We start from the raw sequence: 17,270 nt of genomic DNA, 5'->3' as shown, positions 1-17,270 counted from the left end.
TGGGGAAGACGGAAGGACGAAGAGGCTCGTCGATATCGAAATTGTTAGTGCGGGACAAACGGCCAGAGCCCTTCTCGCCTCCGGGTGTTAGGGCGACGCCCCTTCTGACTCCCATCTTGTCGCTGTTCCTCTCCCTGTCTGGTTTGCCGAGGAGGCATGTGGCTTGTGACGAGGGAGGACCGGCGTCGCGGGCAAATGAGAGACAGCGCCGCAGACGTTGAGACTCGGGGCACCGGTCAGAATCAGTCATGGCCAGTGGGTGGATGGATGGATGGACAAAATTGAGTTGAAGGCCAAAATGGCGTTTGATGCTGGAGAGTGGCTCCGACTGACGCCTGAGCCACACTTTCACCTTCCTCGAGCACTCCCCGAATGGCACTCTCAGTGGAAAGAACCACCCCCAGAAAAAAACTCCCGTCCTTTCCCCGGGCGGACCATCCTCCTGCTGCTGCTTCTCCCAAAAGCAGAGCCCAGGTGGCCCTAGCTCGGGATACAACAGCGGTAACCCTTACGCAGGAACGCCAGCGTCGTGGGATGTGGAGGCCCTGAGTCCACAGCAACTCACTAGCTGGATCGGATCTTTACTCTGTCATCGGCTCTTCAGCCCAAGAGCACCTCTGGCAATCGGCTGTCCAGCCCAAAATCACCCCTCATCGAAAGTTGCATCGCCAGCTGCCTGTCCCATCGGGGCCCGGGGATGGAGCCATTGTTTGAGACTGCTCAGGCGCCACGGCCGAATGGCCCTTGAAGCTCCTTACGGATGAGACTACAGATGCCAGCAAATTAACATGACGGGACTAATGACAACCGGCCGAGAAGGAGGGGAAAAAAAGAAGAGGCTCCATCCCTTTCATCCCAAGCATTGTGGTGGTGATGCCTCATCTCCCGCTTCCCGCCGACGACGCGCTGTGATGCCTCTGCCGCCGGCCCCTGTTGCCTCTTTGATCCCTCGTCCTCATTGGCCCGGTCCGACCCCGTTCAGCAAAACAGCGCGATAGGGTCAGAAGCATCCATCCATGAGCAGCAGCAACATGGCATCCATTTTGGCATGGCACAAGCGGCATGACGGATGGGAGCGCATCCGTCCCTCTCATCTGCAGCATCCACGGACCGAAAAATGACCTCTGTGTCTAGGCCTTCCCCTTTGGGGCCAGCCACCTGACCAGGGCTGTCATTCACCATAACATCCCATGGCCTATGGCGAGATATTGACCCTTGAGTGGGCTTGTTGTGCCCGCTACAGTGGAAGGGAGAACTGTTTTCTGCCACTGCGGTCGATCAAAGGTGACATTCCCAAGCTGAAATCAGTCCTGCTCTCCGTGTGGCTGTGCCGAACCTTTCTTGCCGGACCATCAATCGCCAATGACAGCCCGTCAAGGCAATTTCGCCCACGCGGAGCGCGCTTGTACACGCCGCTGCCGAACTGCCTGAATCGACCCAGCGGCACGCCGAGGGCATCTGGTCGAGCTTATCCGCCCGCTGGCTTCAAGAAGAAGGGACATAGGCCGTCACAATCGAACCATTTCTCTCTAACCGCTTGTCCCAATTCAGCCTGGGACTAGCGACGTTGGGAATGCGTTTCGTGAGAGCCATGCACTGCATCAGAAGCGGTCGCCGAGGTCCGTCTTTGAGCATTGCTGACGTTGTTCTGTTGACCTTCTCCGCCATTTCCCGTCAGTGATCTTCACACCCTGCTCCGGTCTGAGTGCCGACAAGTAGGTACTCTGCGTTCTGAGGCTGGGGTGTCGTCTCTCTGAGCATCCATTCCCGTCTTGTCCATGTTGACCTCCAGATGGACCACGACCTGTGTGGCTCCAGACACCGCCTCACAAAGGGAGGGGACGAAGCCACATCGGATCTACCACTCGGAAGGGATCACGAAACCTTAATCTTTGATGCTCAAAGCTCCTTCTTTTAATATGTGTCAACCAATACGGTAGACCAGCCCTGGAACACCATTTGCGCTGATCATTCGAAAGGCAAGCCACCGTTGGTGTGACTCGACTGTAGCGGCATGTGTGGCTTGACGCGTGGCTAGTATTGCGTGGCTTGTCGCCCCTGCCAGTTGAAGTGGAAGAGGCAGTCGCTGATGTTGAACCTTCAATTCTCTTCAATCATTCACTTCTCGTCATGATTGCTACTGTCATCCGTCATAGTCAGGAATAACATTACTGACTGTCCTCCTCTTTGTTGGTGGCCAATTTCCACATGCTCGAATGCATCCTTGCCCCCAATGGCACCTTGTCCCGGATCATCAACTCCATTCGGAGTCTGAGCCGCCGCGGTTGTTACTAAATCGACTGACTATGAACAAATGGCAAAGCAAGCAGCTGGATCCGAGAAAATGAAGTCAATTAGGTGGACGTCGTCTGATACTACACCTATTCTCGTCTTGAGGATCGCATATCACACCAGGGCGATTCAATGATCTCGAGCACAGGGTTGTTCGACAGCCAGATGCTGGAATGGAGAGGACTTTGTCGCATCGACCTGCCTGATTCTGGGCGCAAAAAGAAAAGGTTGAGATTGGACGGAGAAACAGTACGTCTCTTGAAACACCACGAAACTCTTCGAGTCCTGACAATTCCAGAATAAAACCTTTCGGACGCACTACCTCCTCTCATACGGATCCACGGCGGCTACATGGCTTGGGATCTACCGAATCAAGCCTGCTGTATTCCAATTGGCGCCGACTACTCGATTCGTCTTGTTTTAGACGAAGTGAGCATCGATGCAGAGTTTCTCCTCCAAAGGTGTGGTGACGGAGCTGTATATGCCAGGGCAACCCTGCCAGTCCCATCTATGACCATCTCGGAGGGCAACCTAACCCCGGTCGAGTCCCCATGGCATAAGAGAATTGCATGTTCAGCTTTGGGGTGTACGACGTACGGATGCAGGACCATGCCGTTTCGAGGCTCGTGCGGAAGACGGTCTGCTTCTAGCGGAGAGGACATATTATGCATTAAGCCAAGGTGCAGGCTTTGTATTAGAATCGCTGATGAAGGTCTGACACTCGGCCCAAGCATTGAGCTCCGGACCTCACCGGCAAGCGCTTTTGCGGCACATACAAGCCCTCAACCCAAACCCCAACGCAGAAGTCGACTTGCATGCCGCATACGTCACTGTCACCTTTGATGCGCTGGAGAAAGCTCAACTGCGGGCCCCCGGCCTTGGCGCTTCGACGACTCGGGGTGGATTTTTCACGCTTGTCCACCTACACCGTTCTTCTACCTCTGCCACCCATGGCGCCTAGAAGATTCCCTCGGGCTTTTGCGACTCGGGTATTCCACGCAGTCTTCGGGCAGATTAGCACGCTATGTAACGCAACCTCGCATCGACAGAAATTTGCTCCAAAAGATCTTTATGGGTTAGAAGGCTGCTGGCAACAGTTTGACATATGAACTCTCTTTCTTTGTCATGGCTGACCAGATGAAGATGGGCCATGCCGTCGACACGCGGGGTATTAGTTAGGCGTTGGTTCACGGCAAATAGTTGCTCGTCACCGAGCTGCCTGCCTCGCACAAAGCCGTCAATGTCGATCAAAGCCTTCGATGCAGTGTCACTCAACTACCCCACAGATGACAACTGGCTCGTGATGACCTGCAGCGCTTGGGGTTGGTTAGTGTGAGACAGTCGCACTTGAAGATTGTTTCACAACATGATCTGAGAGTACGGATAATTGCCGAGTCCTCTGTCTACAGGATGTACGAAGCTGGGTATCGATTGCTGGATACTACAAGCCCAGGTTCAAGCTTTCATGACGAGAGGCTCTATCAGACGCGCGCCGTGCCTTTTGCCGCGGGTTCTAGGAGCACCCTGGTCAATAGCTGAGCGGACATGGCACCAAATTCGTCGCGCTACAGTACATGCCCCAACATGTAGTCCACCATCACGAGAACCCGAGCCCCAGCCACACCCCAACCGCAAAGAGGCCGATGATGTCATCGCAGCTCTTCGGAATCCTTCCACGTCAGTCTACCCACGAGGCTGAAACTCTTGAGAGCACGCATCTTTCCGCCATCTAGGCTCGAGACGGAATAGCTCTGGGGTCGTTGAGGAGTAGGATACCGAGCATTTGCAAGGGTTCATGCATACCATGCCAGAACAAGGGAAAAGAACAACCACGGTTGACCGAGACTAGTCGACGTGGCATCCCTTTGTCCATTAAGACGCAAGATAGTCCAACGGTCCAATTCCGAAACGGAAAGATGCGGTCTGAGAAGTTATCTGAAGCAAATCAACAACGAGTGCCGCCATGGTGGCGTCGCTCTGAAACGATGTGTGCCGTCATCCCGCCTGCTGATCTCCTCACCTGGTGGATGGCCATCACGAACATGACTGTGTTGGGAGGCTTTGACGTCATCGATGGAGGTGTAGGGCTTTGGCCCCTAAGGGCTGAATGGTCCAATTCTCGAGATATCAGAGTACATGTTCGCCAAGGCTTAGCCCAGCTGCAGTGATGTGATAGCAGGGGTCGGCCCCAAGACGCTCGTCTTCCGGCATCTTTTGGCGTGCCGGCTGAATCCGCGTGCCGAACAATTGGTGGAAGTTCACCAAGGCTCTTGGATTCGCTCATAATAACGTTTCCAAGATAGTCAGGGACCTCGCACTTCAGTTGGAGCCCGCAGACAAGCGCATATACGCAAGCTGACCCTTACCCGCGGCGCGCGGTTCCTCAAGGTATTGGCGGACTCGGGTTTGGGGCAATGAGAGGATTGGGAATGCTGCTTCTCACCCATCCATCCACCGGCGGGAACATCCATTATGGAAGTATAAGCCCTGCGGTAATCCTACCGGGATTCATCACACCCTGCAAAACCGGGGGGAGATGCATCTCTGGGATGAGCCCCTGGCGATGGCGAACCCCTACTTCGGACGATGGAGCTTTGCTAGAACAAGTCCGTGATTATATGGCCTTGTGTGATGGATGAAGCACGCTCCAAGTTGAGGAGAGGTCTATTTCTGAGTCGATAACTCGCAAGCAGTACTCGAAAGAGCCTACGCTTGCTCCAACTTGGGAGGCCTTGAAAAGCTTATTACCACATGCTGCAGAATGAGAGCAAGGCCAGCGAGGCCAGCCCTCATATCTCCTTGTGTGTATTTAGTTGTTAAAAGGCGACATGGCTTTGATCAGAGGACTTCAGTCAACTATCACTTTCAGCATCACCATTCACATAGGGACCATGCAGATGCCGCATGTTGGCTAGTCATTTGCTTTGGATACTTAGTTGTGCACACTCACCTCACACTGCGGTTGAAGCCACACCCCTCCCCTCCCGTGCCTGGGTTGTTCTGTCAATCTTCTCATGTACAACACTATCACCAGCAAAGATGAGGTTGTTGAGAATGCCATCCTTACTGCAGCAAGCCACATTCGCCACCTCGTATTGCCAGCGATATCTCGACAATCTTAACACTGTGGTCGCAACAAAACTCATGATGATCAAGGGCCCCTGATTCAGGGTCTTCTTTCAGAAGCTGTCGTCGCTACAGGGCTCAAAGTATGGTTGGGACTGTCATTCCCAAGAGGGCACCGGCTTGGATGATCACTACATCATCGCACATCCAACCCATGCACATCTGGCATCGTCTCTGCACCACATTCAGCAACATGACGTGGAAATGGCTTTTGGAGAATGCCCACCTTCTCCACGTCGCCGGCCCCCTGACTGATTCTTTTTTTTCTCCCGCGTGTTAGGGCTGCGAGGCTGGTGGTGAGGCGGGTAGATCGTTGCTGCGAAGGGTATCCCAGCGCCGGCAAGCGAAGCGATGGCGCGTCGTCGGTGAGGCAAGCGGAGCGGAGACGATGGATCAAGATAAGGGACGATGATCAAATATTTTTGGAACTCCCATTTTTATCTCCAATATGACCATCTTGGTGCAGATCAGCCTTGGTTCGGGGTTGGCCGGTCATGGTTGCAGTGCGTTTGTGATAGTAGCATGGATGGCCATGGCCTGCAACCTTGACCAAGAGTTTGGTAGTGCTACCGCAACGACGGATCCTGTTGAGCTGAGAATAGCCTCAGGTGCATTCTATAATTCACAATAAGATGTGCGCTAGATACGAGCCTGGTGGTAGCCGACCTGCCACATCTAGTAGAGACTACAGCTTCATGGACTTGCCGAAGATGACCAAGACTAGGATTCTAGAGATGGCCTCCCTACTCTAGCCGAATGGCACCGAGCCCGTAGAGCTGGCACATACTACGTTAGGCTTAACTGAGCTTCATCATGGTTTACTATTCAACGTTGCAGTGATGGCATCTTACCGTCTTGCGCAATTACATGACTCAGATCATCCAGCGTCGAGCTGACGACGATGGTTGATACTATCGCTGATACTATTTTTGGGCTGAAAAGGGGTAGTTCAGCAAGAGGTGATATTCGTCTACCTTGAGGGTCGCGGAATGGGCATCGTTGTGATACAGAGCATACACGTAGACCTTGGAGTCTTACTCCTCCCTCTCTTTGTGTGTTGGTGATAGGACCATCAGCTTGACGATAGTCCACGCACGATCAGTGAGTTATGGTAGGCAACTCAATACGTTCTAAACCCTTTGACCGTAATTAATTAAAGTTGAGTAAACCAAATGGCTGCTGAGCCATGTTCTCGTGGGTTGAGGCAAGCTGTCGGGTAGTTGCAAACTTGAGGGTAGCACATAGTTGTGGATAGAAGATGAATAGTCAACTGAGACCAGTGATGACTCTATCATTTCATCGCGCGATTGAAATATATGCATTTCCACTTATAAACACAACAGACTCATGACACGCTGCCTGAAACCGGATCATATCAGAGGGGAACTCTTGATGACAACTCGGACACTGCTCAAGTACCTCGATGTACGACATTGCATCCAGCATTCTCTGACCCAGCATGCATAGGAGGCTGAACTTGAGCCTAAGATCATATCTGCCTTGATGGACTGGCATTGGTAACGTAAATACTTGTGAATAGACTTGCGTGGCGCTTGCTATGGCTTTGACGTACGAGAGAAACCCAATACTATAGACAATAAGGACCTCTTGTACATCAACATCGTTTCTCCTTGTTCCTCCTTGAAAGGATGACCCTCTTATTGATGATTGGTTTCAAAGTTAGGGAAACAACTAAAGATTATTGTTGAATGGTTTCGCGGGACCAAGCATTCATGGAACATGACCCAAGCTCCTTCCATGACAAATCAAGGCAAACCAGCAAGGGAAATACAGTTATCAGCATAGCAATGCAGCAGAGCAAACTGTCGCTTGCCGTATTGGCTCAGATGATGTCTACATGTTGAGCTCAAGGTGTCTCTGGCTTATGGGGATAAACCTTGGCGGTTGGACAATATCACACTCACGGCTATTACCCTTTTGTGACAGACAACTTGACTCGAATCATTTTACTTTGTTCTTTTAAACTCCCATATCCTTATGGATATATACAAAAGCATCCGTCTATTCATCATCGCTCTCGTCGTCGTCGTCTTCCTCCTCTGCATTCTCCAGCCACTCGACCAGCACCCGACACTTCTCCTTCAGGGCCACCATGCCCTCGCCGTCATCGGAACGCTCATCTCCCCACCATCCCATGATACCCTCTTCCTCGAGGATGTCGGCGGTGTACAGCTGCTGGAGGAGGGCGGCGAGCACGACGCCAACCCGGGATTGGTCGGGCCCGTGTGCGTGTGCGAGAGCCTTCTGCAGCGCAAGAATGAACTCTACTTGCTCGGCCTGGTTGTCATCCTCTTCACCACCGATACCAACCTCATTGATAAAGGTGATGGCGCCGCGGCGCGCGGTGAGAGCTCGTCCAGCGGCCTTGTTAGGGTCGAGAGCGCCGAACTCGGGTGTGAGCAGCTCAGCCGCGTGACGGGCAAAGGCAGTGGCGACAGCACGACGCATCATGGCGTCTGAGGCGTCGTTGGCAAGACGAAGACCCATGAACTCGAGCTTTGCCGAGTCGAAATCACCAGACTCAGCTCGGAGAGCGTCGAGCAGACCATGGACTGCATCGTTGTGGAATGACATCTTCTCGCCAGCCTCGTCTGAAGCGAATGATGAGAGCCGCGATCGGGTCGAGGTACCAATGGAAAGGTGGCCTTGGTCGAGGCTGTCCTCAGAAATTTCAGAAGAGAGGGTTGAGACGGATGAGGTGGAGATGTTGAACTCTGCGAGGGAGTAGAGGAGAGACTTCTGAAGCAGGGCCGGGTCCTCATCGTCGAGTTCCTCGTCTTCGGGGTCGGTAAAGGGAGCGGCGTTGGTACCAGAGCCGAGGAGTTTGGTGTCAGGGGTAACGGGGTGGCCCTCAGAGTCTACACATGAGATGGTGACGCTCTTGGACAGGATCGTGTCGTCGCTGACTTTGACGCCGAAGGAAATCAAGCTGCCAGCGGGTATCGAAGAGTTCTTTCCGATGGTAGCGGCGTCTGCCACGACTGATCGCGATATCCTTGCACCATCCTCGATGGTAGCGTCATTCCAGACGAAGCAGTCCTCCAAAACCACGTTGGCCCCAATCTTGCAGTCCCTGCCAATGATGCTGTTGATAATCTTGCTCCCTGACCCGATGGTGCTGTTTCCGCCGAGGATTGTGTTGGAGACTGTGGCGTCGTTTGCATAGAAGGCGCCGTGCTCAGCTACCACACCGTTAATATGGCGCTGATACGTCTGCTTGGGAACGACGTTGCATTCTGGGATGAATGGGTACGTCCACCGGTCGAGAACGTCGCGGCTAATGGCGTCGTATAGTTGCAGGTTGCTTGCCCGCGCGGCGTAGCCCTCTTCCAAGATCTCTGTGTAAATCATCTTGCCGTTCAGCTCCCAGTCCTTGAGCACACCGTGCAAGAAGTTCTTTCGAGGAAGTTCGTAGTCGAAGCTTTCCGACCAGAGGGCGAGAACTTCGGGAGTACAGATGTCGATCTGTGCATCAATGAGGTCGGCTCGGATCTCGAATTCAGTCGACAGCTCATCCACCACAGCCGGGTCCAGGGCCATATACCGGTCACTCGTCAGGGGGTTCATTTCGTCGTAGTGAAGACATCGGTTCGTCTTGGTGTCAACCACAAAAATTGGTGTGATTCCGTTAGTCTTTGTTCGATGGTCCTCCAGTCCTCCACTTCGCAAAACCATGGTCATGATGTTGGCCGCGCTGGTTTCTCTTCTCTTGCGATGCGCTGCGAGGGCACCGTCAAGCATGATGTTCGAGACTAGATCTCCGTTTACCAGGATAAAATCGCCGTCGACAAGTGATCGCTTGTCCATGTCACGGAGGACGTCACCAACTGATCGCGCATCCGAGACTCGGACGAATTGAAGGACGGAGAAGGGGCATGTTCGCGCGGCGGTCGACCATCTGGAGCGGCTGATGTAGTCTTCGACTTGGTCGGTATGGGCACCACAGTAGATGTATACTTCGTTGACGCCATTCATAGCCAGGAACTCGAGGGTGTATTCGATGAGAGGGGTGTTGGCAAGTGGGAGAAGACACTGGGCAAATGGTGTCAGCTTGAGTATGGAGAACAAAGCTCAATTCAAGGTCCCTCACTCTTGGCTTCTCGGTCGAAAAGGGTCTGTATCTATCCTGGAACGAGTCGGCGAGAACCTGGGAAGCACATTGTGAGCTCGAGTTGCGCCAAACCGATACCCCGCGATGTCACATACAACCGCCTGGAGAACATCCTCGCTCTTGCTCTCGGCGCCGCCAGACTTGGCAGACTTCTTGCCCTTGCCCTTGTGCGACATGTTGTCGATGCGTTGAACGCTGCTTGACGTGATGTGGGCGTGAGTTGTGAAGACGAGGAAGAAGGCTCGACGTGGGGCTTGCGGGTGACTCAATGGCCCTGAGCCTCAATGCAACGCACGGGAAATTCTTCACCGAGGTGAGCTCACCGAATCCTCGGTGTGTGCGGGGTGATTTGCTGAGGTAAGCGTTCAGGGGATGCTACAGTGCGACAGTGCGACAGTGCGTGCAGCCGTTGGCCCCGCACGGCCCGTGGCGGAACTCTCCCTCAGACGATGAGCTTCGATAGACTTTGGTGAGCATTCCAGCTCTCGTGAACTTCCTTGTCATCAGGTACAACCGACTCATCATTTCTACAGTATGCGGCAAACTCTCCCCTCGCGGCTCGCTACAGTAATCGTGATTGATTCTGTCAAATACGGTGCCATTGGCCTTTACTGCGGTCCTACCTGCCGGTTCGGGGCATGCCTCCCAATTAAGCTCTGACTTGTGCCGATCAACATTTTATTGGCCCGGGAAGAAAAAAAGGGTTGACAGTTGTGTGACCAGCTGACAGTTGACGGCGCCGTCGTGAAGCCAACCTTTTTTCGCCTGAGCCTCGTGGCAGCTAAACAAGAATCGACAGCCTTAGACGGACGCATGGGACGGACCCCTCGCCAGGCACGACGGGGCTTCTCGAACCAGCAGAGATGGGTGTCGTCTCGGTTCCGGGAGGCGGCCGAGCCCGGTTGGGGGGACTAATACTAATCATTAATCATTGCTGGCTCGCAGGGTAGTCCGACGAGTTTCGGATGCTTGCTTTTTCTTTTTCGGTGTGTGGTTTGGGAGACAGAGACATGCCTGTGCTGTGCGGTGCTGGAGACGCACAGAATCTCACCTCAGTCAGCATTAACAAGTCTTGGAGCTGGAATTGTCTGACCTTTTTAACCTCCTTGAAAAGGCCGTTTCCCCGACGAGGATGTTTCCGAGACAAAAATGTTCCGAATTGTGACGAAACCTTGGAATACCAGACAGACAGTTCCCGCTCTGGCTGCTGTACGAGGCCGAGCGTGCCGACAGAGCAACGGCTGATGGTCTCAGGTCAAGTCATGATTGCGTGGTCTGGCGTCGAATCCGCCCTCTGTTGTTTCTTTGTTTCCTTTGTTTTTCCCTATCACATGTCTCACTCGTAGATTTTTGTCTCCCTGGCGATCCTTGCGTTGTGACTGGCAGCTAAAGTTCAAGCTGAAGTTCCAGGGCACTTTGGAGGAGGGACAGCAGCCCATTGACCCCGCAATCTTGAAGGGACCAGTTCAGAATGTCCTTTACAATCATTGAATGTGCTGTCCTGATGCCGGGTTTGGACTCATTGCCGCAATTTGCTGCTCAAAGTCTTGCCACTGTATTCGGCGGCCAGAGGTACCTGCTTGGTGCAGTGCGCAAATACAGTTCGCGCCAGAGCTGCCCCATCCGATCTGCACTGTATTTCCGTCCTTCCTTCCAAATCTGCACCTGACCAACGGCCAGGGCCAGGGCCACGGTCCCGTCAAGCTCCATCCAGCTCGCTTGTCTCTTCTTCCTCAAAATCCGCTTATCTCTTCATGACAAGAAGGCTTCCAAACATGCTCCAAAGGTCCTCTATGCGAGGTCCTCCGACACACTATCCGACCTAGCAACCACTCAGAGAACCCAGCTAAGCGAGTTATGCCCCGGCCGTCAGGCGGCATGTGAGGAGAAGATCTTGCCTGCAGACCTGGGCTAGCAAACCACAAAGCCACACCCCTTGCCTAGCCCGCTCCCGCGCACCAAATTGCCTCCAAGGATGTTCTCTCACCTTTGGTCGATCACTCTCCCGGTTAGATCCGCTGAATGAGATCTGAGAGCCTGCTCCCTCGCCTACTCTCCCAGTCACAGTGTCCATTCCAGGCGAACGGAGCCTACGGCGGATGCTACCATGGAGCCAGCTTGGGTTGGTGGACAGAACAGATGACCGAGTCGGATCGTTGGTTGTACTCAGCCATCATGACTCCTGCTTCAATATTGACTACTACAGGCGTAGTCAATTACTGACAGTCGCCCCGTTTTCTCAACAAGCTCCTAGCCCAGACAGCCGTTGTCTTCGTATTTTCTTCTAGCGCCGAGCCTATGGAAGGTCCATTGTCGTGAAAGGGATTCGGTCCCTTGTGCTAGGTCTGATATGGTCCCCTTTCCTGCATTATGGAGCTTTCTCCTCTCGGTACTTGGATCCCTCCAATCTTTCCCGCCTTTTCTCACCTTAGGATGTTTGAGTGGATGCACTATCGACTCTGGGCCAAATCAACAAGCCGCATTCTCGAAACGGACCCTTGGTTTGACACTGATATCTGGGAGTCTCACGACTGCGTTAGCCCCCTCAAACTCAGACCGAAGCCATGGCTCGATAAAAAGCAAGAGGATACCTCCTTTATGGCAGCATCTGAAGAACAGCGCGCGACGGATCTGGGAGATGAGCAAGAGTCAAGACCGATGCAACATCACGCTGGGTTCTTGACTCTAGTGACTCGAGTTAACGTCCATAGCGGACCAATGACCCAAACAACCGGGTCTGGAACTCAATCGTGGGTTGCGACATGCATCCCGCATCGATCGAAGAGGGGAATTGGCTAGCATTCCTCGGGATGAAAGGAATCACAGCCAGGAACGTGGCTCCACGAGCTGGGCGGTCCAAGGGCACAGCTCGACAGCCTTCGTATCGACCATCACCCCGGCCTGGGTGGGTGTTTTCCAGGTTTCGAGCAGCAGGCGTTGAAGGGTCCGCGACAACCCACACCTGTCTCCCTGCATAGCGCAGCATGGCATGGACACGGGAGACAGACTCGACTTTGAGAGCCAAAGAGGGTCTGCATCATGTGTCACTGCGCGTCCATCCTTGAGGGTGCGGCGGTTGGATGAGCGACACTGGAGTGGGTGAAACCAGGCAGACAAAATTGTCTGCTCTCGGGACAAATGTGATGCCGGAAACAATCGGGGTCCAAGCCGAGGGACATGACAGGATAAGACAGGACAGGACAGGACAGGACAGAAAGGACAATTCGACGGACGCGTTACCTTACGGGCACGCCGTGGGATCCGAGGCTTGGAGCTGAAGACGATGGAAATGGCGACCTCGCTGTTCTTTTTGCGCAATAACGAGCAGCGTGGCGCCGAGACCAGGACGGTAGCGGATGGATATGCTTCCAGGGCTTCCCATCTCAACAACTGAAAGTCTTCACAAACTAATAATGTCTAAGCAGCTACGGTGGGCAATGGTGGACGCCACCCAGTTGAGTCCGGGGCGATCTTCAGTGCAACCAGCCAACCAGAGACAATGGTCAGCGCGCGATGGTCCAAAACTATGGATTTTGGCCCCGTCAAGGCGACACCCCAGCGACGGCCGCCAAACTTGTTCGCGCAATAAGGCTCCATTCCCAGAGAGATGCTTGCTCGACGCTAGCCGTCCTCGGAAGGGACCCTCCGACTCAAGCCTTTCCCTCCTTTGCTGCCGCTCCGCTGGGCGTCCTATGCGCCTCGCCTTGCTCACAGCACAGGCCCCAGGGGGCCCCCCAGCGACCCCTGGTCAAGCCGAAGTGGGAATGGGAAGTGCCAAATCTGCTCGCCTCTCGAGGTCTTGCCTGGGCTTGAGCATGGGCTGGCTCTGGCTGGGGGCTGCTGAGTGAGTGTCCACGAGAGTCGCCGTCCACTTGGAAGAGAGGGGGGCTGTACGAAGCACTGTGCCATGCCCACTCGACAGGGCGATGAGATAGGTCACAACAACCCCCCCAGCTGCCCAGCCCAGCCCGGCGCATCCCATCCCATCCCATCCCATCCTGGGACAGCCAGCCAAGCTCAGGCTGTTCTGTTCCACTCACGCCTGTGCCCACACGCACGCCCAACTTTGATGCTGCTGAGATACAACTCAGGCCCTGTCCCCGTTCCCCATTCTCCATCTCCATCTCCGTCCTCCGTTTCCTGTCCTTGTTCTTGCCATTGCGACGGCCCTCCTGCATCGCAGCCTCAACCTCTCGGCGACGAGACCCCCAGCAGGCGCCTCACCTTTGCAGCGCTTTGCCACAGCTTCTCTGCACTGCACTGCCCTGCCCCGTCCTTTCGCCTTCGCGGCCAGCGCGCGTCGAGACTGTCGATCTTGAACCCCATCGATCCTCGTCACCGGTCCTTGCGGCCATCACCGCTCGCCCTCTAGCGTGTTCCAATTTATCGCCTTCGCCAACAGACAACCACCGACTTTCCTCGACCTCTTTTCTACTCTCGATTGGATAACGACGGACGGCGATTCGGCTCGGCTCAACGGGTACCTCGACTGGCGACTCGACTCTTAACCGAAGTATCTGGTCAACAACCGTCATCTATATTGAGAGCATCACATCGCGCACGATCATCAACAACCCCATCGCATCGAAACCATGTCCGGCGGAGATGTAACCCCAACCCCTGGGGTTGGTGGCAGCAATGCCAGCGAATTTGTGAGTGAACGGGATGGCGACATGTCTACTGGACGGCAACTAATACTCCTTTTCTAGGTTCGCAAGCTGTATCGGTATGGCTACAATCACAGCGTCCTTCTATGAATAATACTGACCAAGTTAAGAATGCTTGAGGATCCAGCACATCAAGATGTTGCTCGATGGGGCAAGGACGGCGATACATTTGTGGTTGTCGAGGTATGCCATGCCGTCCATATATCTGCACGCGATCTTGGTGACGAAACGCTAACAGACTTAGAATGAAAAATTCACTCGTTCCATTCTTCCCAAGCATTTCAAGCACAGCAACATGGCGAGCTTTGTCCGCCAGCTGAACAAGTACGATTTTCACAAAGTCCGGCAGACGAATGACAGCGGATCCGCCTCAAATGGCGCCAACGTGAGTGCTAGCTGTTCACTGAAGGATTCATCCCTCGCGCTAACCATGCGCGCAGACGCTCGAGTTTAAGCATCCCAACTTTAGAGTCGGTAGCAAAGATGACCTGGATAACATCCGCCGAAAAGCGCCAGCTCCTCGTAGGACCCAGGCGACGGAGGATTTCACAACTAGCCACCACATCAGTGTTATGAATGAGCAACTCACGGCCACGCAGCAACAAGTGCAGCAGCTCCAGGAACTCTTTACCGAGGTCTCCCAGACCAACCGACTGCTTGTAAACGAGGTCTTGACGCTGCAAAAGATGTTGAACGCGCAGAAGCAGTCTCAGTACGAGATGCTCAACTTCCTCTCCACCTCTGGCAATCGCCACCAGCAGCAGTCGATGCACCTCAACGTTGGCACCTCACCTCTGGATGGCTCAGATGAGTCGGCGCCTGAGCTGCGACGAGCCCGCGAGCTCCTGTCCAGCGTCACACCGGATCAGATTGCTGACCGAGAGCTTGAGCGTCTCCAGGGCGTGTATGGATCTCCGGCTGACTCGGCGGTTGTGATTCCGCAGGCGTCCATGCCCATGATGCACGATCCCATGAACGATATCAACCGATATCCCGTGTACCCTGTCGGCCAGACGGTCGGCATTGACCCCTTCCACTCGGACCACATCCACAAGATCCCCTACGCGATCCCCAATGATTCGAGTGGCAATGCCATGCAGGAAGTGCCCGCTCCCCAACCCATCAGCGCTCAGTCCCAAACAAGCTCCAACTCTTCTAGCAACTCCGCCTTGATGTGGGCGTCGAGGAAGCCACGGATTCTCCTCGTCGAGGACGACCCGACCTGCGCCAAGATTGGTATCAAGTTCCTCAAGTCGATGGGATGCGAAGTCGAGCATGCTGTATGTGACTCTGATTCTCGATATTGCCCTTTGGCTGAACCTGACTGACTGTTGAAATAGCAAAACGGTGCCGAGGCGTATAGCAGGGTTACCAGTGTTGGCCGCGATCATTTCGACATGATCTTTATGGATATCATCATGCCCAGACTGGACGGTGTTTCGACAACCATGTACATTCGACAGGACTGCCCGGCGATTCCCATCGTAGCTATGACTTCCAACATCCGGTCAGACGAAGTCCACTGCTATTTCGAGCATGGTAAGCATAGATCGGAATGAGGCTTTCGGCAGACATGGGCTAATAAAGGTTGCGAACAGGCATGAACGGAGTTTTGGCCAAGCCATTCACCAAGAGTGGGATGCAGAAGATTGTCGAGAATCACTTGAGCTATCTCCTCAAGAATTACGACCCTTCAACCCAACAAGAGTCCGGCTCGGGATACGTGGTGGGCGGTGCAGGATACATGAACCCTCCCAACAACCTGACGACGCCCGGCGGAACAACGTTCAAGTTCGAGACAACTCCCACGCCCCCTGCGACCGGCTCGACGTGGTCGCCCGGGCAGATGCCTCAGGCTTCGCCTATGACGACAGGAATGGATCAGGGATACGGCATGGTGAACGGAGCCAACTACGGCCTGACACCGGCCAGCGCAACCCGAGCCAACTTTCCTGGAGGCATCTCGCAAGGCGCGCCGAGCCAGGGGCGCATGGATGGCCAAAGTCCGCCAGAAAAGCGACAGCGCACCTACGTGTAAGCGTTTGTTTCGGATGGGTTGCGTCGTTTGATCTTTGTCGAAGTGTACATGCAGCACACATGACTACATGATGAGGAGTATGGCGTTTGAGGCGCGAATGGCATGAACCATGACCGTCGTGGGCCGATGTGTCTGGTTAGGTCTGATCTCTGGGGAGAAAGAGTTTGTCGTAGCTGCTGTGATTCAGAGAAGAAAGTCTCTTGATTCGTTCGGGTCATGACGATGGCATTTAGCAAAGAGGAGGATATGAATTTGGGATTATTTGACTGCTAGCGGCGGGTCGGCGAGTTGCCCGTCTGCGAGCAAGTGACGGACGGCGCGTATATGGATCGATTTTCTGGGTATATGCCTGATGACACTTGTTTGATACCTGCGTATAATATCATTATATTACCATTTGAGGGGCTGTTTGCCAGCCCTGATGGATTCAAAGACGGATTGACATTGAGATGAGCAAAAGATGAGCCGTGAAAGGCGAAGCAAGATTGCCATGGTGTGTCAAAATGTCGAATTCCTCGAACAGTCGGATAGGCCAATACCTGGGTTGTTTAGTGTTGGTCGACGGATATACACAAGAGTTGACAGAACAGGAGGGTTGCAAGGAACGGATCGGACGGACGGTCGCAACGATATATACCTGCCACCCGTCGCAGTACGTAGCAGTTTAGCAACGGTCCCTTTGCCTTTTTTCCCAGGATTGTCCAGGTGTGGCACAGGGAGGTGCAGGTCCATCGAGTTCTGGACCGTCACGACGGGTGGGGTTGGTGATGGATGTTTAGACATGTGGATTTCCGTGGCACCCGCTTCGCTGCTCGCCAAGAAAGAGGGAATTTAACTGATTGCGTAGGCAGTTGCTAACTAATCGGCTCGGTAGCTACTCCTCTGCACCAGTAGTTTGTAGTTCCGCCGTTGGACGGGTGCTATCAACGGCTCTGCCTGTTCGCTTGGCTGGACCGTTGCATGATGGGCCGTGAACTGTAATCTTCTCCGTCTGGGCCCCGGTTCTCGGCTGTCG

At 54.1% G+C, this 17,270-nt stretch overlaps 1 protein-coding gene and 1 pseudogene across 2 annotated transcripts, besides 1 other annotated feature; one reads left to right on the top strand and one right to left on the bottom strand.

Annotated features, from left to right (window-relative positions):
- Positions 1 to 7,440: 7,440 nt before the first annotated feature.
- Positions 7,441 to 9,747, bottom strand: NCS54_00516200 (annotated as a pseudogene). The gene is made up of 3 exons: positions 9,646 to 9,747; positions 9,530 to 9,586; positions 7,441 to 9,471 (listed from the first exon to the last, which is right to left on the bottom strand).
- Positions 7,441 to 9,747: a sequence feature.
- A 4,395-nt stretch (positions 9,748 to 14,142) lies between these two features.
- Positions 14,143 to 16,255, top strand: NCS54_00516100 (Hypothetical protein; the record flags this gene model as incomplete). The annotated part of the gene is made up of 7 exons (XM_053150676.1): positions 14,143 to 14,202; positions 14,260 to 14,276; positions 14,328 to 14,400; positions 14,462 to 14,602; positions 14,658 to 15,497; positions 15,558 to 15,756; positions 15,816 to 16,255. 7 exons carry the CDS (start codon positions 14,143 to 14,145, stop codon positions 16,253 to 16,255), a joined length of 1,770 nt encoding a protein of 589 aa, XP_053006651.1.
- Positions 16,256 to 17,270: the final 1,015 nt, after the last annotated feature.

Source organism: Fusarium falciforme, chromosome 4 (genome assembly GCF_026873545.1).
Source record: "Fusarium falciforme chromosome 4, complete sequence".
NCBI classification, from domain to species: Eukaryota; Fungi; Ascomycota; class Sordariomycetes; order Hypocreales; family Nectriaceae; genus Fusarium; species Fusarium falciforme.
The sequence above is the reverse complement of the archived record's forward strand: the minus strand, read 5'-3'. Positions and strand labels throughout refer to the sequence as shown.